This window comes from Apteryx mantelli, chromosome 1, assembly GCF_036417845.1.
Source record: "Apteryx mantelli isolate bAptMan1 chromosome 1, bAptMan1.hap1, whole genome shotgun sequence".
NCBI classification, from domain to species: domain Eukaryota; kingdom Metazoa; phylum Chordata; class Aves; order Apterygiformes; family Apterygidae; genus Apteryx; species Apteryx mantelli.
Window position 1 is genome coordinate 102,726,510 of NC_089978.1, and position 26,112 is coordinate 102,752,621.

The 26,112-nt window shown below is 37.8% G+C and overlaps 1 protein-coding gene across 1 annotated transcript in view; it reads right to left on the reverse strand.

The window, feature by feature from the left end:
- Nucleotides 1-26,112, reverse strand: part of SIM2 (SIM bHLH transcription factor 2) — a 55,136-nt gene that overhangs the window by 17,363 nt on the left and 11,661 nt on the right. The window contains exons 4-6 of the mRNA XM_013955269.2: nucleotides 20,601-20,709; nucleotides 5,610-5,695; nucleotides 3,102-3,301 (exon numbers count right to left, since the gene is read on the reverse strand). Of these exons, the coding sequence (XP_013810723.1) occupies nucleotides 3,102-3,301; nucleotides 5,610-5,695; nucleotides 20,601-20,709 (395 nt within the window). The remainder of the gene's footprint in view (nucleotides 1-3,101; nucleotides 3,302-5,609; nucleotides 5,696-20,600; nucleotides 20,710-26,112) is intronic.

Genomic DNA, 26,112 nt, shown 5'->3' on the forward strand with positions numbered 1-26,112 from the left:
AGACTTCGTGGTGCAAAATGGACTTTTGTTTTCTTAGCACAGTTGCTTGAGAACAAAATCCACTTAAATTACATTGTACAAATCAGCCATAACCTGGTTTGTTTACCTAGTGTTGCTGGGGGGTGTTTATGCTGTCCTGGGCTTTCTTCATCTAAAAATGCAGAACAGAGGCACCATGCAAAGGCATTCATTGCCTTTGTCTACATTAACAAGCAGCATAGTCCTTTAGCAGGAGATTTGTAAAGTAAAACGGTCAGTGCTGAGGATCTGACATCTGCATATTTTTTACTTGGGACTAGGTATAGTCCAGGCCTGTGGACTGCAAGCTCAATAGTAGTTGGAGTGCCTTAGACATGCTCCTGGAGATTGTCTTCCAGTTCAGATTCATCCAAAAGGAATCCAGTTCATACGCCTAAGACCTCTTTGTGCCATGTAGTGAGTGGGGATGGTCAGGGCATTCACTTCAAAAGATGCTTTCAGTCTGAGCTAAAACACTAAGGTGGATACGGTCTGTATCAAAGAATAACTCAGTAGTATCAGCAGAAATGGGGGATGGGGTCTCAAGCAACATGTGTCACTGGGGATTGCATAAGTTTTGCCTATTTTTTTTTTACTATGTATTTTATTTACTCTCTCCCTAACACTAAGAAATCATGTGGACCCCACAGTGACTGGGTACTGTAATTACATTCTACTTGGGAGAGAGCGGTATGCGGGGAGGTTCTTCTGAAGGAAATCAGAAAAAAACAAACAAAAAAATGCCTTTGTGGTCTGAGTTATTACAAATACAGACAAATATATCCACACCTCCCCAGCCATTCCTGCATCTGGGAAAGCCTTGCGTGCCTTTGCCTCAGGGACTACCAACGCAGAGTGAGCACATGTGCTCTCTTTCTGCAGGAGGCTATGTGAACACATGCTTGTGTTTCTCCTCCACACTCTGCCCTGTCCCTCCTGGCTTACAATTCCAGGGGCCCAAATTCTGACTTAAGCCAACCAACATGCTGAAATCCTGGTATAAGGTCCTGTTCTGGTTTCACTGCCCCTTCTGACTTCAGTGCAGTCAAAGCAAGGTGGCAGTTTCATCTTGCTCATTTAACTGGGGAGTACAGATACAGCTAATCCAAAAACAAACAAAAAAAATCCAAACTCAAGCCAGGTGTGAATATTTCTGGAAGTGCAGCCTCACTTTGAAGTTGGTCTTCCCATGGGCCAAAAAGTATCATGAAGAGTGTAACAACACACAAACTTTTGAAAAGTTGTAATCTGGAACTAAGTTTAGCGCTTGACTTCCTTAACACAAAAACAACCCCTCAGTAAGCCACTGATGGGAACCTGGGCTCTGAAAATAGTTCTTTGCATGTAACAAGGCACATAGAGAAGGAAACAGAGCTTGCCCTAATGATCAGTTCTGCCCTCCAGACTTCTTTAAAGCACTTGGATGCATGAGCTGCACCACCAAAATCAGACGCTGCAGATCACTTTAGGTGGAAGTGACTGTCTCCTTATTCCAGCAACCTTGATAAATCAACTCCTGCATGTTTTACATTGTACTGGGAGTATAGAAAAGCTTACTCCTTTAACTGTTCCTTCCTATAGTGGAATACTGGCCTGGCTGCTGTAACTGTTAGCTCTAAAGATCTAGCAACACTTTTCTTGTATGGGTACTAGAAGCAAGACAGAACCACTTTTGTCTTATTGCTAATACATCCCTACCGGGAGCAACTATATTTTGGTTTGCTCAGTTGGAGGAGTAAAGGGCTCTGGTAATGCTTAATAGCCCAGACTGTCCTGTATGTGGACAGAGACAACATACATCTGCTCTTTGGTAAACATAGCTATACAGCAGTACTGGTTGTATCTGTACTGCTGTCAACACCTCTGGTTAAACTGTCTCCTTTGAAGACACTTCAGTCTCCAGGCAGTTCCTCTTAGGCACATCATTTCCTTTTTTCCACATGCAAAGACATGTTGCTGAAACCCTTGTGCTTCTTTGTAGCTGTTACATTAAGTAAAGCATGCAAAAAAAAAAGATTTCCAGAAACAACTAGCTCTTTGTATTCTAGCAGCTGATGGCCTGCTATCTCATTGGCCTTAGCATGGAGAAAGAGAATGTTCTTGCATGGTTGACCTACCATGCAAAACTTCCCCACTGTCGTGGATACAGATTCTTTTTCACTATTATACACAAATATCATTTCTGCTTCTTGCAAATCCAGCATGTCAAGGAAATGAGAAAGTATGTCACATAATGCTTCATATGCAGGGATTTTTAAAGAATGATCATCTTGTCAGTAGTCAAATCCATTATATTGTCTGGGAATTGGGCTTTTCCCCTCAAGGTATCTTAAACTGCACTGTACAAGGAATCACTGTATAGCAAAAGATACAAGGGTTCAGAAAGGGATGAATGAGTCATTTCACATCTCCTTGCGCTCTGGTTTTGTGCGCTTGTCTTCTTAGCTGATACGCAAGCTATGTTGTCTGAGAATGGAGATGAGGTTTTCTTTCATAAGCACTAGCCATTTTTCCAAGCTCTTTTTTTTTTTTTTTTAATAATGAAGGTTTACTGTGTTTTCATCTAGTGGCCAGCTGAACTAGTTTTCATTCCAGCAACCTCATTAGTAGGTTGGTTTCATTGTTAAGGCATTACACTACAGTGCCGGAGACTAAGTTTTCTTACTACTCTGTCTGTCAAAAGCTTCCTGGATGACCCTGGCAAGTCATTTGATCTCAATGTCTCAGTTTACCCTTTATAAATTATGGATGAGGATGTGTCCTTATCCCTTTTCACTAGTTTTGCCTGTTAAGATTGTATGTCCTTTAAGGCAAAAACATATTACTGTTTGTCTGTATACTGCCCACAGCAAGGAGACTTCAGCTGACTCTGAAACTGTTGATTACTATCGATTCTTATATGTTGGTGTTCAAGACAAAGTACAGCCTATCCAGCTTCCAGAAGGGCTTCAAAGGCCCACATGGTCTTTGTGTTCCAGGTGAATTTTGTATTGCTTCATCTTTTCGTGGCTATTTTGATTTGTTTGGAAACCAGTGTAATTGCTTCTCAAACATTTTATGCTAGAAATGAAGTAGCTGCTTACCTGGAATCTAGGAATATTAACTTTAAGTCCAAACTTGCTCTGAACATAAACATGTTACTGTGAAGTTTGATCTCAGTGATTGCACTGGGAGGTAGAGATTGACCTACAGCCACCAGTCCAACGATTTGATAACAGGAGTCATACAAGGACATATCTAGCATATATTGCCGTATCTTCAAATAGCCACTGCAGTGGATCACCTGGCATGAGAAGAAAATACATTCAATATCTGATAGGCTACAAGTCAGCTGACACCCCCACCCCAGTTTTAATGAGGTTAAAAGCCAATAAACCCTTCTAACATTTTTAACTACTGCATAGTCTGTTAAGGCTTCAGAAGTTTGGTTAATTTCTAAATGGACATGAAAAACACAGTAAATGCAGTTTTTGTGTTTACTGCTAACAGTATATGATTAATCCAGTATTGAAACACTGGATCTTTGGCACTACATAGATTGCATCCTAGTTAATAATGTAAACTTTCTTTGGTATAGATTTTTTGTAGATACAGTCAGAATTCCTGTTCATTAACCAAAAAAATCTAGAAATTGCTTTTAAAAGTGACTCAGTCTCACGCATGCACACAGACACATATAGGTATACCTAAGCATCTATTTTTTAAATGACTTATTCTTCTGATGACAAACAGACACTACAAACCCAGTGGTTATGAAGGTAACCTATTTATAAAGCTTAAATGCAGTATATTTAAACACACTGGAAATGAGTTTTAAATTCTTCAGTCAAGTTCAGATGACATTCTACTGGTATATTAACAAGGCCAGTATCTTGAGATCAGATTCTTGAATCCCCATATACAATTCCTAGTGACAGGAGTGATGACTTCGATGTTACAGTTTAGCCTATAAAAATTCACAATGTCAGCTAAGGAGGGGGTAAAATTGTAATTTGAGGGATCTTCAGGAACATAAGATTTATTAGCTGTAGTGCTGGTGTTTAGAAATCATTTGTGCTCCCGCCAATGTTCTGTTCCAAATAGTAGGCAGGACACTTGGCTTTGTGGAGAACCAGAAATACATACTACACATTCTTCAACTTAATATCTATATTTGTTTATTTTGACTTTTATCTGTGTCCAGTGAAAAGGAATTGATTTCCATTGTATTTGGTACTCCTGAGCAGTCTACTAAACAGTCACTTAGAAACAGGCTCCTCCTGTGCAACCTTCTTCCCTCCTTTCCAATCAGCAAGTGATTAATACATTCAGCAACAGCAAACTAACAATCAAAATATATTTAAGATCTCACAGAAGATCCTATTAATTCCCATACTATTTGATTCATGCGTTTTTTCCCTACACTTCAACTATTTGGGTGATATTTTCAGAAGTGTTAAGTGCTGGCTCTAAGCACAGTCAAAAAGAAGAAATTTAAGCCAATGTCTCTCTAAATGAATACCTCCTTGAAGTGATTTACTATGTAAAATGTGTAAACTTGCAGCAGTGAACAAAAGAAGAAAGAATGTGATTCCACTGATTAGCAGACATAAACAAAAAAGAAACATACAGAAAAAACATCACTACAAGCTCTACTTTCTTAACTGCTTTCAAATTCAGCTTTGGGACAGAACCATTTTTGCTGGGAGACAGCCAAGCAACCTGGGCTCCGTGCAATGAAGAATAATCATTCCAGTATAAATAGGTGGATATATACCTGGACCTTGAACACATCCCATAAGAGAGCTCTGCTTCTCTTACAAACTTTTCCTTTTGTTTTTGAGTGACTCAAAATGAATCCTCACGAGATTGTATGTGAAATACCCTTCTCTCCTGATGCATAAGTGATAGAACTGCACTGTGTGGCTCAAAGAACAGCAAATGCACACTATAAAGCTGAAAATAAGAACTGTCTGAATGGTGTTACTGTAGAATTTCAGCATTTGCTGTGGTTTCTGTTCTCGTGTAATAAATAAAAAATTAATAGAAGCAATGAGATTTATAAATAAACTTGATAGTTTAGTAGGGTTCAAACCTGAGTTGATATCAGTGGTTATTCTGAGCAACATTATGGTCTCATTCATGTTGAGGTAATTCTGTTCAGGCCAATAAGGTGACTTGTGCAACTGAGTGCTGCCGAGCCGGAGCATGGACACACCAAGGCCATCATCACGTGTGGGAAGACTTCCAAGTTCCTGCATCTGGATTCCTGCCCCACCTGCCTCCAGTTCCCTATTAGAATGAGAGCTGGCTATGCACACTCCTTCCACTATTGTTTTGGGGGTGTGCTTCAGCCAGTTCCCCAGTCTGGAAGATCAGGGAATCAGGATGTGAGAATGTGCTACAAAGCACACTCGAATCTGCTGCTGGACTCCAAACCACTGTGCAAGACAGCTGCATTACTGAGGGAATGTCCAACCAGCAGCGGCATTTTTGCATCTGTGCTGATTCTTTCTGTTACAGACTTTGCTTCCAGCTACACTTATGTAAAAAAGTAAATAAATAACCGTATTACTTGTTGAATATGGAAAAAAAAAAGTTATGTACATTACCTTGTAGCCACTGCACGTCAATCCTGCATTCCTCTTGGCTAGAACACACTTCATTCTCAGGAAAAATGATCTCTCAATTTCATATTCTGAAAGCATAAACCATACAGATTATTTATTACTAAAAATTTCAAAGACTGTCCATTACATTGCCTTTGATGATTTAACAGATGTATTTATGTCTCAGCCTTAGGCAGCAATAGAAATCAGCCATTCCACCTTCCCACTCGATTTCTGCCCATAGAATTTATTTCACTTTCACATGAGGATTCTCTGTGAAAATTAGGCAAGTCAGCAGCACTAGGCCTCCAACTTTCTGGTTTTGTCACCCTTCACTAGTAAATCACCTTGATCCTGAACAGCCAGGAACCAGCCCATATGGGTAAAGGGAAGGAAAGGCTTCCTTTGGAGGGTAGGTAAACCAATGTACAAACCCAAAAGTAACAACAGAAACAAGCAAGAAAATTCATTGTTTTTGTAATAATTTGGGTGTATGTAGCTAGTCATGTCCAGGTTGGTGAACTTCTGGCCTTCATATACAGTATTACTATCTGTTTCACTGACTTGCAAACTCTTCTTGGTAGGGTTTTTTTTAAGCAAATATCTTCAAGGATAACCTCAGGGAATTTGTTTGAAAATTAAATGTTGCTCTGGTAAATCAGTATTTTCTCCTAAAAAGAAGTTATTATTCCCTTTTAAAGAAATAATAGTTTAGATATCTTTAATGTTGATAGTTCTGACTATTTTTTTAAACAAAAACTGCGGTTTGGCAGTACACAACTATATTAGGAAACGAAAACTCATTTGGTACTTCTATGAATGGGGAAATCAAGGACCCAGAGGGATTTTCAAATTTGTTTCAGTGTCTATTACCTTCTAACTCCCTGCATGGTTTGATCCAAAGTCCACTGTAGTCAGCTGGAGTCTTGCTTTAATTTGATTTTACTGCTGAGCTGTGTTCCTGATTTTTGTGCATCCATCACCCAATTAACACCTTTTAGCCACACACCTGCAGTGGTTTGAGCCTCAGACCACTACCTGGAAACCAATAAACTCTCTACATTAAGTTTTGAGTTTAGACGTCTTAAGATACAGCCACAGAAAAGGGACTTAGAGAGCTGTGGAAGGAAAATAAATGCAACATACAGTGCATCTCAGTTAGTATCAGCCTTCCTGAGTATTGGAATTTTCCATTTATCTTGCTAATACAAATTAGATCCTTATGGGGAAAAAAAGGCACTTAAATGAACTGGCGCATCTACTATAGAGTTTTAAACACAAATGTGTACAATTTGGTGGGAGGAAGCCATACAGTACAGATTGCTATTGCTGAAGCATGATCTCATGATTAAAGAATGGGTCTGGGAGTTGGGAACATTAGTGCAATTCATAGCTGTGACACAGATTTTCTGTGTGACCTAGCACTAGTGCTTACTCTCTTGCTGCTGCAGTCCCCTGCATGCAAACTAAGGATAATTTTTTTCCCTTCAAGGGTGCCAAGGGAGAAAAATAATTAATGCGCATTAATGAGGATACAGAGACCATCTTAGGACACGGACAGAGTTGTTAGCAATTTTAATGGCTAATATTCTTCTATAAAAAGAGATGATTAGTGAAACTAGAAGCAGTATCTTAAACTTCTCAAATGTTCTGCCACAAGACCTGAAATAGTCCCTTCAGTAACAAGCTCCTTCAAGGCACCTTTTTCTTTAGCCTATTTGCTACTTCTTTCCTTTTTAAATGTTAATGCAGGCTAGTACACTGCTACAGAAACATTTAGGTAGCTCTAACTTTACTATTCCATCAGGAACAGGTTATGATGTACAGCGTGGTCTTCAGATGTCCGTAAAACTAGAGCAGTAACCAGGCTTTAAGCTAACATTTTCCCTTCTTTATTTAAAATTAGTAATTCCTTAATTATCTAAGAAGAGGTCTCGTCTTCGTGATTTCAGATTGTAAGCAAGAGGTCCTGCTGGAACACCAGTCCTCAGAACCAACTAAGGGTTCTTTAGGAAACCAGGAGATTTATTAAAACAATTCAAGGGCAAAGATGCTGTGTGGTATGGGAGAGCAAAGAGGGGTAGACCTGCACCCTAGTAATAAGTGGTTTGGGGAGGGAAGGGTGACAGAACTGTAATTTAATAGTAGTTGTATGTGATTCATAAGATTGAAGAGTCATAATTAGTAGCTTTACAGTTGTGTGTAATAGAGTACAAAATAATATAATTGTAACATAATGATAATGATGTGTTTATTAATTATTGATCACTGAATTATTAGTTTTTTAGTAGTTTGTTGCTTAATCAACAAACACGGTAGTCTCTTGAATCACTCATATCTCACACCACCAATCTAAAGGAGAGTTACCCATGAGGTAACTAGGGACTGACTCATCAGGGAGCTCCCAGTATGGAGGCTTGAGCTAGTTGATGTTAGGATGTCTTGGTTAAGCAAAAGAAGGGATGACCCATGTGGCCGAAAAGAATCTGGAGTCTGGATCAACATACTCCCTTTTTACCAGAAGAGGCTAAACGGGTGTATACGTGATGATAAATGATCCTCCTGAGGTATTAGGCATGATTGCTCATGTTTGTGTGGGCGCCCAGTGTCTCTGTGAGAGATGCCATTGTTTTGGAAAAAGCTGAATGTGTCTGAAGAGGAAAAGGAGAGCCTGACTGCTCCTGGATGTTCTGGGCTGTGGGAGGCTGTAACACAGTTGTTAGTAATGCAGCATGCCCCCATAGTGTAGTTGGATACAGAGTGCTGTAGCGTTTGTAACCAGCCACAGGATCGTGATTCAACTGGTTAAAGCTAACACCAGCAAGTTAAGGCTAACTTGGTAAATAACAAAGAATCTTAGATAAGAAAACTTCTAAGTTATTGAGAAGATACAAGAGGTTTGAAACAGAGAGAAAAACAATGAAGTGGTGTCAGTTCTTAAGTAGTTAAAGGTTGAGAGAATTGCAGGTTAAGCATGTGTGTATGAAACTTTGAGAGAGGATAATAAATAGAAAAATATTATGATTGAATCAGAATAGGAGTACCATTGAAGGAATCATTGTGAAGTATTAGAGAATACTCATATCTGTCTAATAACCAAAGCTTAATCACTGTATTTAATTTTTCTGAAAAGTTAAACCTATAAATGCATCATTGTAAGTGATGTGTTAACATCTTTCCTTTAAAGGAAAAGGAAGAAGCAAAGAAGATGGTAAAAATCTATGCATAAATGCATCAACTGCTAATTTAAACTAAAATATAAAGTTTGCCTGTTTGTTATAGAGAAAAGATGAAACCAACAGGTTGCAGACATGAACTAATAGAGGATGGGAAACAAAATGCTACTGAGTAGACCAGAAACAGTCATGGAAGAAGTTCCAGATAAGATAACAAAGAAAACTATTATTAACAATCTTTTGTTATTTTTGTCTTCCATACATAGCACAAAAGAATCTTTTCCACATCTATTATATTGGTAACTATATGTTGCCAAGCTTTGTTTCTGCTTTTTTGTTTCTGTTTCACTAGAAGGGAGACTAAGAAATAAAAATGGATCTAAATTGAAGGTTTCTCCATCTCCAAACAAATAAACCCCGTTTCTCTGGGTGAAGATGGATGTACCTCATATTATTATTAGTGATAATGATTAATAGGTCACTAACACCTGACTGTAATGTCTGTGTGTGTTTGAATGGATGTAACTTGGTGTATTTACAAAAGATAGTATTTTGAGAGCTGCAAAAAACAAAGGTGACTTAATTAAGCACAGAAGTGTTTGCCATGCTAAACTGTACTGTAACAGATTGTGCACCTTTACAACACCTGGAACTGAGAGGACTGTACCTTCACAGAATGTGGTAACTGGGGATATTTTAGACCAGAGTATAGCCTTATGTGTAAATTCACATTTGTCATTGCAGGAGGTATGGTATATTATATCATCCCATTGACTACAACTTCCAGAAGGAGGTGAGAAACTGGAAAGCTGACAACAAGCTGCAAGCCTAATCATCAACTTGAAGTACAAGAACTTTTTAAAACTGTGGACTGACAGTGAACTATTCACTACACATCACTGGTATGACATTCATGGAATAGTCCCCAAAGCCTACTGCTGTGCTACTTTTAGCAAGGCATACTATAGTTGTGTTAGTAATGCTACAGACGGTGTTATTCTTTACTCTTTTACACATGCTTTGTCTGATATGGAGAAAAGGAATACACTTGCATGCCCAAATGAAAATGTTATGTACTTTGGTATCCCAAAGGCTGTGATGAACAGTAGATGATTCTTACACAGCAAATTTCTGAGAAGTCTGCAAGGTTTCAAGGTAAAGACTGTGAATGAGTGTTTGTGTGCCTCTGTGAGTATGTGAGAGAATGGGAGTGGGGGGGTTGTTTTTTTTTTTTTTTCCAGAATACTACACAGAGTCCTGCTTTTCCATAGCCAAGTAGTTTCTCCGTATATTTTGGAGTCAGTCAGTTCAGGTTCCAATTAATTGAGCAGGCACCTCTGTTCTAAAACACGGAGAGTGTAAATTTTACTGCAGTTCATGATAAATGTCACTGCTGTTAGATCTCTTACTCAGCACTGTTCTTTTCAAATACCTATCATTCCACTAAGTCCACCACATACCATGAAATATATCTGTTTAATTGCAACTTCTGTAGCATTTGCCCTAGCTGTCTGCAACTTCGACAAATATCTGCATATCACTACTAAAGGTTTTAATGCAGCCTTCCTTTATTGGCAAAGGTATTGCAATATGGGCCTGCTTTTCCCATTTTCATCTTTACTTTCCATGTCAACATCTACTTTTCCCCGTTTACATGAATGCAGTTTGCTTCCTTCTCCCAAGCACTTTTAAAATAATTGGGCAATTGCTCCTTCTTTCATAATTGACTTGAATGATTTTTAAAAGTTTGTACATTCTTCTAAGATTTTTTCAGAAGGTGAGTCAAGAAAATGTCTCAATGGCTGATATAGCTGAAAAGGAAGCTCTGCCCCTACTTCTGAATTGCTAAGTCTCTTGAAACGCTCTGATGATAGCTTCCTGAGAAGCAGACCAACCATCTTAATACAGCTTTTAACACTTCCCAGGACTTTACTGATTGACATTGCATATAGGAATTAGAGATGAAAAGCAGAGCTTTAGGGTTCTTTCTGAGGGCTTACCCTCCCATTTTTGGCATAGTGCTTTTCTTTTTCCTGTTATGTGGAATGTGACTTCAGTTCTATTTTTCTATTCCAGACACTTCCAATATTTGTTATAGCTTGGATTTACTTATAACATATTTCTGATTTTGTTTGCCCCGTATCAATGTTTAACATTTCAAATTGCTCCACAAACTTTTACTGAAATCTTTTTAAGAATGACCTGTGAAACTCTTGGTTTTTATCCTGGAATTCCAATTTCCACCATTTTCCCCAAGTGATGATTGGTAATATTTGGAAATGAAAACCGATACAAGGATAATATTAATTTTGATCAAAGTGATTACATACTTTCAGCAGATTTCTGCAACTTTTCTGCTTTTATTGTTTGGAAGGGTGAAATTGAGGTTACTGAGATTCTGATTTTTTCAATACGTCTACTATTAGATTTTTAAGGGGGCATTAGAAAATGAGGTGTCATTTATATTGAGTTTTACAGGGGTGAGGTGCTGCAAGTCAGAGTTTATATCCATGTCCAAGATAGCACTTTCAAATGTATCATAATTTATTTTTCAGCCAGAACATTATCAAATGGCATGTTTTCCTTCTCAGATTCAAAGAACTTTTTCTATTCCACTAATATATAACTATACTGCCTGGTCATCTTACAGAGGCTCCTTCTGTGAAGAACTGCTCCATTAGATTCAGTAAGACCTATAAATTAGGCAGACAGCAAATGGCCTAATTCAAATCCCACCACATAGTCTTATCTGTATGTTAACATCCTCACAGAGCTGAAACACAGCAACCTGTGACTGAGAACACAGAGAAGCGTTGTTGTCTCTGGACATACAAAAGATGTATTTCTTTCTCGCAACATGAATATCATTTGTAGAAGTATGCCATTTCAGTTATCCCCCTGCAATACATTTGAACTGCAAGCACTCCTTAAGAACAAAATAGCCTGTTTATATTTTAGAGATTTTTTCTTTTTTACTCTTGTAAACAGGAGAAATGTCATGGTACAAAAAATGAGTCTTGCTATTTTGGATAAAGAATTTGAGCGTTTGTTCACTCATACTGCACATGACTGCCAAACAGGATTCTCCAAGCATTTCTGTGAAATTATGGTTAGCTTTATGGAAGCCAGAATTGTCCATCCCTGGGGGTGCAACTATGAAATCCATCTTTGCTCTCTACTCCATCTTTCATCTCTTTTGAAAGAAAGCAGTCATAAAATTCTGTGGTTTGCCTGCTGCTTGTACTGTGAACTGAGCAAAGATCATCGTAGCTTTTTCACAGCTTCACCTCTTAGGCCTTTATTTTCTGTAAGGTAAAAGCTACTATTTCATATCTCTTTCTGAAAGTTCACAAGTTTTGAAATTAGCAAAATAATTGCATCATTTTGTTGCAGAACCACTTTGTAAATTGATATGTACAAGCCTGCAAACTGCAGTGCTACAACATGCACTCTTTTAAAAATGTATGCCTCATCTGTCACTATGAGAGATTATGAAGCAGCATTAAAACTGAGAGGTCTTTACCCGCTGATGATGTGCCACATCAATTCAAAGCTTGATTCCTGTTCATTCTACAGGGCAGCTTGGGCACAATGTCAAAGCTCCACTGTAGTGTGGCAAATGAAAACCTTTCTCAAAGCGCACTTAGACTGAAGCATTGTGCATACTGTCACCTGCTTCTACCCTCCTTCAAGTCCAACTTGTATGGAGGCACACACCTACTTCAAGCTAATGCATTCCTCTGGAGACAAAGCATGAATGTGTGATAAGCTGTGTTCCATGTCCCTGCTGGACTGTTTTACAGGGTGGAAACACAAGACATCATGAGTTCATGTCTGCATAACACTTTACTGCCCATCCCCCAAACACCCTGCACATTTTTTCCCTTTCAGTTGGTTATTTTCATCTTACCTCCTCTGTACTATAAAGTTGCACATGTTCAGTTCCTATTCTTGTGTAATCTGCAAAGCATCTGGGTCCCACACAGCATACTGCTGACTAGAAGAGCATGCAAGCATCTTGGCTAGACTCTTTTGAGAGTGTAACAAGGCTACAGCTTTTTGGAGAAGCAAGAGAGACAAATGTCACAGAGCCCACCACCTTCCATCCCTGTATTCAGAGTGTGGGTGACTTCAACTTCTAGAACAAAAAAAGGTAAAAGTACCAAAGGACAGGCTGGTGCAATAGCATGCAGAGTTTTAAGGAAGACCTTGAAGCTGAGAATCCAGAATTGACCAACTTGATGGTGAGAAAGGGTTTGCAAATGCCTTTGGTGGACTCTCCTCAGGACAAGTTTAGGAGTAGGCCTGGAGATGGGCTAGTGCAAAAACAGGAATCAGACCTGCAAGTCTGCTGCGTATCGACCACCATCTTCATTTCTGCTGTGCCAGAAGGAACAGTGCAAAAGTGAGGTAGTAATGATGATGGTGGTTTGTGGTTTCATTCATGGAACTATTCTGTGAAGTGAAATACTGCATGCAAATGGATGAATGGAAATGACAACACTTCCCTGTCCTTCCTTGGTATGTGAGGTCAAAACTGGATTCTAAGTAAGGGAGAAGAAATAAAACATAGTTAGACATATTTTCCCTTCTCCCTATTATGGCTGTAGCATCTCTAGATACACATGCAGATTGCAGGCTTAAATACATACCTTTAAGAATACTCCTTCTTCTTTTTGGTAACTGAGTGACACCAGTTGAACAATAAATGCCATAGGTGGCAAAGTTATGGGTAGATATAGACAGTAAGTTCCTGTGCACATACTAAGTTGAAAGCTGAAGTTTCTGGGCTCATTTTATTTGCTCTTGCAATGCTCTTGCTGTGGTAGGAAAGCAACAGCTCTGTTGTTAGCCAGCCCATCTTCAAATTCCAAGCTTGCAAGACCTGCCCAAATTTCCTCCCCATTTGGACAGTTTGTTCTGTGTTCTGATTCTATCCAGAATCCTGTCAGTGCTGCCGAAGGTAAATTGTCTCTGTTATCATTCCTTTTATCCAGATTCAGCAGTTTGCTAGCATTGGCCCAAACTCTCTTTTGCTCCTGCAAGTGACACTTCCCAACTTTTATTAGTGAAGAAACTCACAAAGGCACCAGGCAGAAATAAAAAGTCTAGATGTTGCACTCTGAGACACCCTACTCTCTTTGATATACTTCACTGCTAATTACCAATGGAAAAAAGATTTTTTTAGTGGGATGCCAGCAGTCTGCCTTCTTTTCCACTTTCAGACATCTAAAATAGTAATGTTTTCTAGGTTTCCCAGGTCTAAAATAACTGTAACAGTGGTAACAGGATCATCATGTTAAACCATTACTCTTCAATAACAGTTTTCCCATTAAATATTTTGAAATGAATTAGAATAAAAATTCCTAACAACATTTCTCTTTTTTGCATATGTACTAGTAGAAAAAATTCTTAAAAATCTAGTGTAACAAAAATATTTCCAGATGTACAAATTTCTACTCCCTTCCTTTGATATCAAGCAAAATGTGTGTAGGAAAGATGTTCCTCCTCAAGAGGAAAAGTATGTGCTGGCATTTGCATCTTAGCTGGACGGAAACGGTGTCCTTAAATCATCAAAGTTTTCAGAAAGTCTGATACAATGTATTCCACATTCCTTGTATTACTTACATTAGACTTATATCCATCTAATCATGTAAGAATTATCCAGTTTTTAGCAGAAAACAGGTATGTCTACAATAGCAGTAGTATTCCACTTTTGTCTACTCTGAGTTTTCTTAATAAACTGCTTTTAGTACAGTATGCCTTGGTGTGCAAGTCAATGAAAAAGTTGGGAAGCTGTAGAAGTTTTAAAGGGTTGAAGTCTCAGAAAAAGCATATGAAACCAATACAAGATATACAATGTCAAATCAGCCAATTCCAAATAAACACACACATGGAATAGCGACACACAATACAGGATCCCTCTCAGCATTGCCTAACTGCTTGTCTCAGTCAACCTGAAGTGCAAATATCTCTTATTTCTCTTGCTTGCTTGTACTCAGCTGGAGTGACGACAGATAGATTGAGTACTGATACCCAACTTGCACTGCCTTGAAACTTCATACAAAAATGTCCTTCCTTATTCTTGTGGATATAATGCAGAACTACAGCAGTTCCCAACAACCTCCAAATGGTTTTGTGTGTCATACTATCTTGCTGCAAGCCTGCTAGTCTATGGTTTTGTAACTGTTAAAGAGTCTTCTGCAAAAATGCCTTGTACAGACACGCTTTTGATAGCAAAATTGTTTGAAGAGAATAAGGTCCTCACTAATCTCAGTACATGCATCCCAGACCACATCACTATGTTGCTTCCTCTAATTAGTATGCTAAGAGGAGCTGGTGTAGTTAACAGTGTGGTAGCTAATGGTGCAACCCTCAATATCAAGTCCCTAAAAGCCAGCCACTATTTCAGACACATTCACAATGCTTATCACCTCTGTACAAAGCACCTGTAAAAGCTCCTCCACAAACTTCTGTCAGCATTTACCCCTCCCCACCCCTGCTCCCTTCCCCTGCCGCTACCACCGCTATGCTGTACCAAAATTGGCTTTTGAGCTGCAGCAGAGGAGACTTACCGGTCTGACAGGTGTTTAGTTCTACGCTAGATGTAAGTAAAGGGGTAAGCTCCTCACATGCCTCCGTGAGTTTCTGGAGGTATTGCTGGCCAGGCAAAATTTTGCATGGCACCACAACCACAACCTATTAGGTCTCCTGTACTGAGGAGGAGAGATAAGCAGCATGCACTGAGTCCCTCCAGTTGGCCATAAATGTAACCTCACAGCCTTCCAAGATTCAGAAACTACTGTTACCACATCATCCAACATCTTGGAGCCCATGCTCCCCCCCACCGTTGCAGGAATACCTTCTGCCACAGCAGAAGACTCTCATACAGTGCACCCAGTTTGTTAGTTCCCCTACTAGAACAAACAGAAAAGAGACACTTTCAGAACTGTAACTGCTCAAGAAAAGATGGCACACACCAAAACCACTTCTCTGCATTGAAGAGACCAGTTCCTTAGCACTACACCATGAACCAATTCCCAGAATGGTTCCTGTTGAAGTATTGCAGATCTTGGGACAGAGGCCCAGGAATCTTGATATCAGGCTTTGCAACAGATGCAGATGGTATAAGGAGCACAAAACTCTGAGGTACAGACAGTACACATTATTTGGAAAAGACATCAAATTATTCTTTATTTTTGTTACTAACCCATTCTACTTGAATATAATGGATTTATTCCATTACAAATGCGTCCCTGGGTGCAAAGTTGGCCTAATGACTCATGTGAGTTGATTCACTGAGGCATACCCTATATTTAATGCGTGTATGTAAGAGAGAACTTTATTTTTCCCCAATCCAGTCACCATCAGAAAGAAAGTCCAGCTGTTGGCTTCCTTCATAGCAAGGGATCAGTACATATTGCTTTACTTTTTCAGTGCTGGTCATGCAAGGAAAAAGGCAGCTTAAAGACTTTGTAATTTAAAGCTGAAATTCTCCAAAGCCTCCACAGATCATGGGGCTTATGGCTTTCATTGAGTCATAGCTTATAGATTTTTAAGGCCAGAAAGGAACATTAGATCATAGGTCTAACCTGTACATTGCACATCATTAAACTTCACTCAGTTACTCCCGAGCTGAGCTCAGTAACTTCTGTTTGCCTAAAGTGTATCTTCCAGAAAGGCATACAGCCTTGATCTGAAGACATCAAAAGAGGAAGAAACCACTGCTTTCCTCAGTATTTTGTTCCTGTGGTTAATCAAATTCCTAGTTATAAATGTATGAATTATTCTAATTTGAGCTTTTGCGGCTTCAGTTTGTAGACATTGGTCCTTGATAAGTTGTTTTTTTCTTCTAAAACAGACAGTTCTTTAGTTTCCAGTATTTTCTTCCGTTAGAAGTATTCATACACAGTAATCAAGTCAACTCCCAATCTTCTTTTTGATAAACCAAACAGATGGTCTTCTTTCATCTCTCATTATAAGCATATCCAGTCCTTCAATCATTTTTGTGGTTCTCTTCTGTACTTTCTCCAATCTGTCAGGTTTTTTTTTAAAGTGGACAACACAATTACATACAATAATTCAGTGTCCATTGCACTAATACTATATAAAGAACACAATCATTCATCCTTGCTATTCCTGTTCACTACTCCCCTGCTTATACACGCAAGGATTTTCCATTACACCTTTTTGCCACAGCATCACCACACAAACTCACACTGAGCTGTTTGTCCTTTATGACTTTTAAATGCTTCTCAGAGTTGCTGCCTTCCAGCTTCTTGGCCCCAAAGCTTCCCTTACCATAACTCACTGTAGCATCATATTGGACTTATTTGAACAGAGAAGACACAACAGCTAATTTATCAATTCCCACTTTTCAAATTTTATTACATTTAATCTTGCTATTAAGATGCAACTTCTGGAAGCATGTGATTATTCAAGAATCTTCACTGTCATTTAAAAAGCAAAGTATCTAGCCTTCGTGTTTGAAGATGTGCCTTGTTGTACCAGAAATGTTAGGAAAGTATGAGTTTGTTTTTTTCAATAGAAAGTTGTAATTTAAGAAGGCTTATGCTTTTTAAACTAATATATTACTTTTTGAGTACGAAGCTGAGATATTTGAAGAGAATAATGAGACAGTGAGCATTATACAACGAAAGGCATATTATATCTGATTTTATGCAACGAGTGATAATTTGTTTTCCCTGAGAAATAAAACTCATGCAAATAAAAGTACTAAACCTCAACAGCTTCAAAGCTTCTAGCTTTCTCATGTACTATTTGGTCTTTTAGGAAAGCTTATAAGGAACTGATGAACCACTGGAGAGAGAGGGGAAGGTTTGAAGAGAATAACAGAGGACAATGAGGAAAAATAAAAGCAAATAAATAAATAAATAAAGGGAAAGCACCAAAATTTACAAAGACTGTGAAACTGGAGGGCAAAGGTTCAAAAATAACTTGTACTCTGGGTTATTCAAGACCTGTAACAGAATACCACAAAGTATAGATATGTATGTTTACCTTCATGACTTTACTTCTATCATAAGAGATCTTATCAAGCTACAACCACTGAAATAGCAACTGAACTAAAAATACATGTATGTATCTAACGTAGCTGAAGAACACATTTTGAGCAAGTAAAGTTATGTAAGTCAAGCTGTAAATTTGTGTTACGAATATGTGCATCTGCAGTGCAATATTGATTTTACTCCTGAGGTATTTCAGGGTAATACCACAGACTGGAGAGGTCTATAATGTAATTAAGTTATAAAGGGAAAGTTTTTTGTTGACCCAGTGACTTGATGAGTCAGACATGTTTTAAGAGATCAAAAGAAATAAAACCAAACTAAAATGACAAAAATTGATCTTAAAAAAGGCCTTTGTTTTTCTTTTTATTAGAATATAAATCCACTTTCACTCAACTTCCCTCTGTACTAAGTTATGTGTAGAACTCCATGCTTTATTTAAATATTCAGAATACCTACTAAGATTTAGAGATAAGTTGCTTCATTCGTATCATTCATTAAAAAGTTTCAGGGGTTCACTGAAGACAACTAGGAAATCTGCCTTGATTTCTCCAGGCCAAGTATTTCAGGTTATACCTCAAGATTAAATGCATCTGCTGAAGAAAAGGACACAACTTGCATAGGGAATGCAAATACCATAAAAAAAGTATTTGATCAATCCTTCATTTTAAAAAGATTTATGTAAGGATTCTGCATATTTTAATGCTCTAGTTCCATGCCTTGTGTTGGGAAGAGACACATACAAGTAAGATTTGCAAAAAAATCACTGTATAAACGGGAACACAGCCTATCCATTTCCTCTACCTCACAAAATTTAACATGAAACAAAACATATACAAATGGATCACCAGGCATTTGAAAGTAAATTTTCCTCTACCTTTTCACTACAGCTTAACGCTAATAATGCTAAACAGTATCTATGCAGAATATGAAGACAATTTGTAAAGGAAATGAAGAATTTGACCACAAGTAGCTAAAATGAGAGGGACCCAATTCTTTCAGAAAACAAATATTAACAGGCATGATAAGCATCCAGAGACATACAAATGTAAGCAAGAAACAGGTAATACCTCATTCTGAACAAAAATAACTTCTAGAACTGCAGTACTAGTGTGTTATCTCACTGCTTCTAACATTTAATAGACAATAGGAATACCTGAGAGCTTATTTGCATTTGACATAGAAATTATTTTCTGTCAGTTGCCCATGATTTTAAATTCATAGAAATTTTCCAGTTAGAAAATAAAAATGTATTACAATAAAAACATGAGGCTATTGCCTTTGGCAAGACACTGAATACACCAACCCTGGATACCAGCAGAACTGCATGGAAAGCCATGGATTTATACCACAGGCACCCCCTCTGCTTATCAGTAAGGTAGGAAAAAGGAAAAGGAAATTTTTTTTAATTATTAAACCTGAAAAAAAATTCCCTGAGAGAAAGAGGAATGAAGAAACTATGAAATAGTCAAGTAACAACTAACAGCAGAAGAGTACAAGGAAAGGAAGGCTTTGTTTTTCAGGTCACCAAGGGGTACAAAAGAGAATCTGTGGAGGAGGAAGAGAGAGGAAAGCAAAGATAGTTCTTTAACACCATCTCACAGCAGTACATATGCTCCCAGGCACACTAAACTTCCCTGCATTCAGAGGGTACATAGTTCTGTGCTGGTGGAGTCACAGTAGACAGAACTATGGTGAGATCAAGTGCAGAAACAGCCCAGGCACCAGAAAGGTAAAAAAAAAGTCCAATCCTAAATAGAACTGTCATGTAAACCCAAAGCACATCACGCTTTTAGGAGATGTGTCTTAAGAAGGCCAGTCATAAACTGGCATGATGTGAGATACTACTGATTAAGCAATTATGGAATGTATGTGAAAGTATGTTGAACATGATGGGGCCAAAATCTTTTAATATTTTGAAGTCCAAAGAACTGCCACTAGGAAATGAAAGCTACTGAAGATGGTGTAAAGAAGCATATCATTGCTAGTTGTATAGTAATTAAAATACTGATGTGTCAACTTAATACACAAAGGTTTATGCCAATACTTATGAGTAGTGTCTAAGCACAGCCACAGTGGACTAAACACTCCAGACTGATGCAGGTGTTCACATCATCAGTAAGAGTCTTTCCTGACACTCCATCCAGCTTAGCACCATGCTGCAGGGGTATGCATGGGTGAATCATCTGCAGCACGTGAACAGGATTTGTGGAGAGGTGTGGCGAATCAGTGAGCCAGTATCAAGGCAGGAGGACACTGTTTTCCCAGAGAGAACATCTTTTAAAAGAGAGTTTCTAAATGTAGGTCATTCACAAAACCCATTTTTGCTCTTCCTAGAGTGGAGGGTATTGGTTCTGGTTTTTTGTTCAAACTCCAAATTTAATGTTTTTAAAACATTAAAAGTGTCCTCCTATTTCCAAATTTCCTAATGCAATCCTTTTTTTTCTTCCCTAAGACTGCATAGCCGCAGCTGTGCACAGCTAGGCTGTCTCAACATTCCACATCAGCTGTGACAACAAAATAAGAGAGATGAAATGATCACAGGGTAAAATCTAAAAAACAGTTTAAAACTGCAAGGACTCCATGGGATGAAAAGAATTGTTTAATCTAGGATACCTTACTTTCTTCACTGCTACAAGCCAAAATCCCAGGTCACAGTTTCAAGTTCATGCTCCTCCTCCATTTGTGTACATAGCTTCACATCAGATAAATATGAACTTGTCACATTTCAGTCTAGTGTTGTTACTTTTTGTAGTTTACAATAGTAGTTTGATCACAGATCACAAAAGTACCTTGTAAGAGGTGAGGATGAAGAGGCTGGTGAGCAGTAAGAACAGCCGTCATCTCATCATGGTCAGAAGGATGTATATATTCATAAATGCTATTGCCAGTAAGCTCCACCTGTGAAGAGACATGTAACACATGAAGCACTGCAGCTAGCTTTTCCTTTTCCAGTCCCCAAAGCGTTGTTCAGTGACCTGCATATACTGCACCCGTGTAACTACACACCATTTTTAAACATAAGTTTAGTGTATCAAAACTGTGTTCCAAATTATACCATTAAACTGAATTAATTCTTCTTTAGCAGTAACTCATAGGGGCTTTTGTGGGAATTTCTGGTGATGATCTGGACACAGAAGAGCTAGAAGAGAGAGCTGGCAAATTAAGTGATAAACTAGAGAAGCTGTAGAAACGTTAGATTGCCACAAAATAGCATAAAGTCTCTGTGAACAGTGTTAACGTCTCTCGGAGAGATGGATACCCTAAAAAATGTTTTTACAAATTCCCCAAAACAATCACCTTGCATTCAGCCTGCAGTTGGGCTGCCTGAGCCAAACCATTAAGACTTACACATTTTCTTTTGTGTCTTTTCAAAGGCCATCCACCACACTCAATCCAGAGTAGTACGTAGGGCGCAGAACAATAGCCACTGAATTCAAAAGATAGAGCCATCTCCCCAACCCTCTCAGTGAGGAACACAGCGAAACATGCACACACTCATAAATGTGCACATACATGCATATGTGGTGCGATAGGTGCAATTTCATATTTTCATAGGCACTGGACTGAGCCATTGCTGCTTGAAGTAAACATGCACAATAAAGAAAAAGACAAGATCTGTCTTAAATATCTATGTTTTTCCTTTTCTTACTTAAACTTTGCTCGCACAGGAACATACTTCTGCCTTTCACACTGTTGTACCCATAATAACTGTTGTGCAAAAAAAAAGAATGGAGTGCATCATATGTCCTTTTTGCTAACTCTGTTTGCCATGTATAAAACTCACCAACAAAAGTCTCAGATAGATGGAGTAATTGATTTAAGGAGTGAACCAATACTTTGAGCCTGTGTTTTAAATTAGTGTCAGGCTGCCCAATTGTTCAGTGTGGCCTGATGTGCCTTGGGCCCCCAAGATCAGAGACAGCTGAGAGGTGAAGTAATTTAACCTATTCTTCTGAACCAATCCTACTGATTTGCTAAGATTTGTGAGTTGCCTTTTCTTTGGAATAAATGAAGTTGTCTACCCACAAAGCAATCTTTTTCCAAAAATGTTTCTCATAGTTCCATTTTCTGCATTATTCATGGAATGTCTCTTCCAAAGACTATGCAAACTACCATTTTCTAGCCATCTATTTCCCACTGCTTCTTTCCAACAACCCCTCCCTGCAAAAAAAAACCAAAAAAACCCTGATATTCTAACCAGATATTTGCCCATTTATATAAGTAAAATTTCACAAAAGAAAGACAGGAAGAGAGAAAAAAGAGAGAGAGAAAGAAAGAAGGAAGAAAGAAAAAGAAAGAAGGAAAGAAAGAAAGAAAGAGAAAGGAAAATGAAAGAAAAAGAACAAAAAGAAAAAAAAGAAAACACAAATGAACAAAAGAAAGAGAGAGAGAGAGAGAAAGATTTAACTGTGTTGATTCATTTATATAATTTTCTCTAAGAGTTCTCCTTAAAAAGCACTGACTGTTCCTTTTCAGGATTATAACAGGTGGGAACCTGTTATAGTAACACTCCATATTCAAGCTTTAGTGACGGGGGAGGGAGGAGAATACACAATCTCGCTGTGAGTCATGCTTCTTCTCAGTGTTTCTGTTTGTTTGTAATTATATGAAAAAAATAAGTGTCTGCAGCTATCCCTGTAATTACCATGATCATCTATAGACACATAAAACTATGATTTTTCTCAAAAACTAATTCTTATGGTAATAGGTATTTCACTGGTCTATATGCTTAGTAAACCAGAACAAGAAGAAAACTGTCATTTGGAGAAATACTCAGCTGGCATCAATGTTTGAATTGAAAGGAGTATCGCATATGTCCCTGTTCTTACTATTCTGACTTTGGCTAAAGGTCATACTGCTGAAGAGCATGTTTTGACTCTGAAATTAAACCAATTGCATCAAAGAATACAGCTTACAAAATATTATTCATGGTTAGCTATGTTCAAACCACCTCTCCCTTCAATATAAAGACTTTCTTACAAAACCAACATCTACTAGCCTGACCTGCAATATCAACTGTAGTAATCCAAAAAATCTTATTGCATGTCTGCTAGTACTGTTTGTAATCATAACCATATTAAGGTGCATCTGCTCTAACAAACTGTAACTCATGCTATCTCTTGCTTTTCCAAAAGTAACTACTTATTTCAAAAGGACTACTCGCAGATGTACATGTTTGTTCACATGATTCACAAGACTGGGCTCAAGGTCACAGTTTTATCCAAAAGGTAATTTGCATCACAGGGCTTATATCTAAAACTCAAAACTAAAGTGCTTTGTCAAACTAATGACTATTTTTTCTCAATATATAATATACAATATATACATAGGAACACTTTCTACTCTGATGCATGCATTTGCAACCCCAGTGAAATCAGTGGGGGGTGAATGTACAACACTGAAACCAAAATTGATTGTAAAAATGTGAGTGGAAACATAAAGCTGACTGCAAAAAGACGGGGGCTAAGTAAGAGTCAAATAACCAAAATATGTGTACATAATTTCAAAACTGACCATAGTCTCCTGCTAGGCATAGTGTATGTTTGCTATTTTAAAGCCTACAGTGAAATACCAAATACTTAAAAAAATAAACTATATGGTTCAATTCATAAACTTTCTAAAATCTCACACCTCAGACTTATTAAACCAGCTTCCTCGATGCAGCTTTTTAATATCTGTAAATACCTGCTTACTACCAAATATCGCTGTTTCCTTCTAAGAGCTTTTTTATGTGTAACTCAGCTGCACATTTTCTTCCTGCCAAGAAATGATTCATAATAAACACAGAGGACTAAGTAGATGGATTCTAGAGCAAATAATTACATATTTTGCCTTTCATATACTTATTTGATGAAAGTAAAATAAACTCTTGAAAAGTTCAGATGTTTGTGGTTAAATACTTCATGATTTATCAAAAGTCAAAGATAAGCTTGACTCGCTCATGGACCCAGAAAATGGCTGGAATAAGGTCCAGACTTTCAAAATTAAAAAAATATGTATCTTTCACCATTGTTTCCTAAGAGAATTTTGCTCTTCATTCTGTCACTGGACTTTGAGCAGAAAAAATATTTGGGGAATCTGAACCTATTTGTTATCCATGGAAAAATGAGGCAAGGAATTGGCTCTACCTGAGCTGGTACAAGTCAGTTCAACGTTGGTCTGAGGCCGATTAAAATTAGACGGAAGAGGGGGTCCTAACCTTCAGTATTTATTAATACAGTACAGAGGAGAAGATGTTCAAAATCCAAACCCACACATTAAGTGACAGATCCACAAATGAAGATGTAGCCTTTTCAGAAATACTGTTTCTGATACTTCAGCCTGCACTGTCAAAAAGAGTGAACTAGTGGTGAAAAACAGGACTTAAGAACATATCCTTAATGGTTTTTTTTTACATTTTTTAACTAGCTTAACCATGTTGGCTACTGAAGGGTTATTCAGAAGTTCTACGGTCTTTCTGCTGAGTTAAATTCAAGATCAACTAGAAGATAAAGACTGCTGTAGTAGGTCTCCAAGAATATCTTGTAAATATTTTAAATGGAGTTTTTATTTAGTTTAAATATATCTTTTTAAACAAATTGCACTTTAACTGGAAATTGATGTGTAGACTAGTTAATTGTCAAAATTATTAATAAAAAGGCCTTTCTATGTACATGTTAAAAGATTTTCTACAATCATCATCACTCTGGTCTCAGCTTGTATTGGCTGGAGCTCTGTAAGAGCTCTTGTTGAAAACATAGTGTGGGATTATGACTTGGTGAGGGAGACTTGCAAAGTTTGCTTCTAGAAACCAGTCTTATTCTTGTTGATGTCAGTGGCAAAATTCCCAGTGATTTCCAGAGAAGTAGGAAAAAGAACTCATTTAGAGCCCTAGGAAGCTTACAGGAATATCCTAATATTAATATCCCAGTATGTAGGAATATCCTAGTATTAATCCTAGTATTATTTAAAACAAAATTGTCCCTTGAAAAATAAAGCATTAAGAAATGGTAGGAGCAGATTAGATGATAAAACAGTATGAGGAAAGAGGGGGAAAAATCACCACCTTGTTTAGCTGTTTTATTGTATTCATAAATAAAAACCTGTGTGCTGTGAAACTGCTGAAGCACTTAATGCTTTAAGTGTCTAAAACATGCCCTTAAATTTCGCATCTCTCTGCCCTCCCTGATCTACAGCCTTCTGGGGAGTTCAAGGGAATATCCCATTCCTTTACAAATCTTTGCTATGGTGAACTATTTATGATTTTGCTTATTAAACTTACTTCAACAAACAATATGACCAAATCCTCTCTTTTTTCTCAGCAAAACTCTTACAGTAAAAGCTTATAAAGATTTACCTGAGCAATGCACAGGGAATTCAGTGTGTGCAAAAGGCAAAACTACTTCAGCAAGGACAGGTGGGAACACTCACTGCTTTGGAATAATCATACTGCTTAAATGAATCTATTTAAACAGTTATGATCATGGTAGATCTTTTCAAAAAGTTAGGGGAAGAAAAATTTTTAATGAGGCTGTTGATTCAGAGTAGAAAACATGGCCATAGTCTAGGAAAGTTTATTCTGAAGCAAGGTAATATTTAAAATTATTTAAACGTGCATTAAATGTTATGAAACAACTAATACGATGCTGTAGCAGACTCAGCTAAAGAAATTACTTAAACTAAGAATGTTCCCTGGACACATTTTTTTAAGCTGGCACAAAAAAGGTATCCACACAGAACACTGATTCTCAAAATTACTTTTTCCAAAAGGGATTAAAAAACAGGGAACATAAGTTGCCTTTGCATTTAGAAGTGGTGTTTATAAGATGATATAGGTTTTTTTCCTAGGTATTTAGAGTTCTGTTTTTCTTATAACTACTAATTCTAACACTACTATTATAAAAACACATCCAACAAGCTTTACAATTTTTCACTCAAAAATTTAGGTACTACTTAAGCTGAAGTGCACTTACAATCTCCACAACTCAGCTGCTTCTCTGTTTATGGGAATAGTCACAGTGCATATTCCACACACTTTTTCAGTCTTGCCTGAAACAGAACATCTTGCCCTCTCTCACCTTCACCTTCTCATTCTTCTTCTCTCTGCTATTTATTCTTAATTTAACTTTATTTAATTCTGAGAAGTACCTGAGCTGCAACTGGTTCTGAAGAAATAGTTCTGTTCCTTGCAAGTCTTGTCCAGGGCCCAGCGAAATTAATTAGGAGTTTTTCTATTGGACTTCAGCAAACTTTAGGTCAGGTGTTACAGATGAATTTGTGTAATACATTTCCACACAAAGGTATGGAAACTTGTACTCTGCA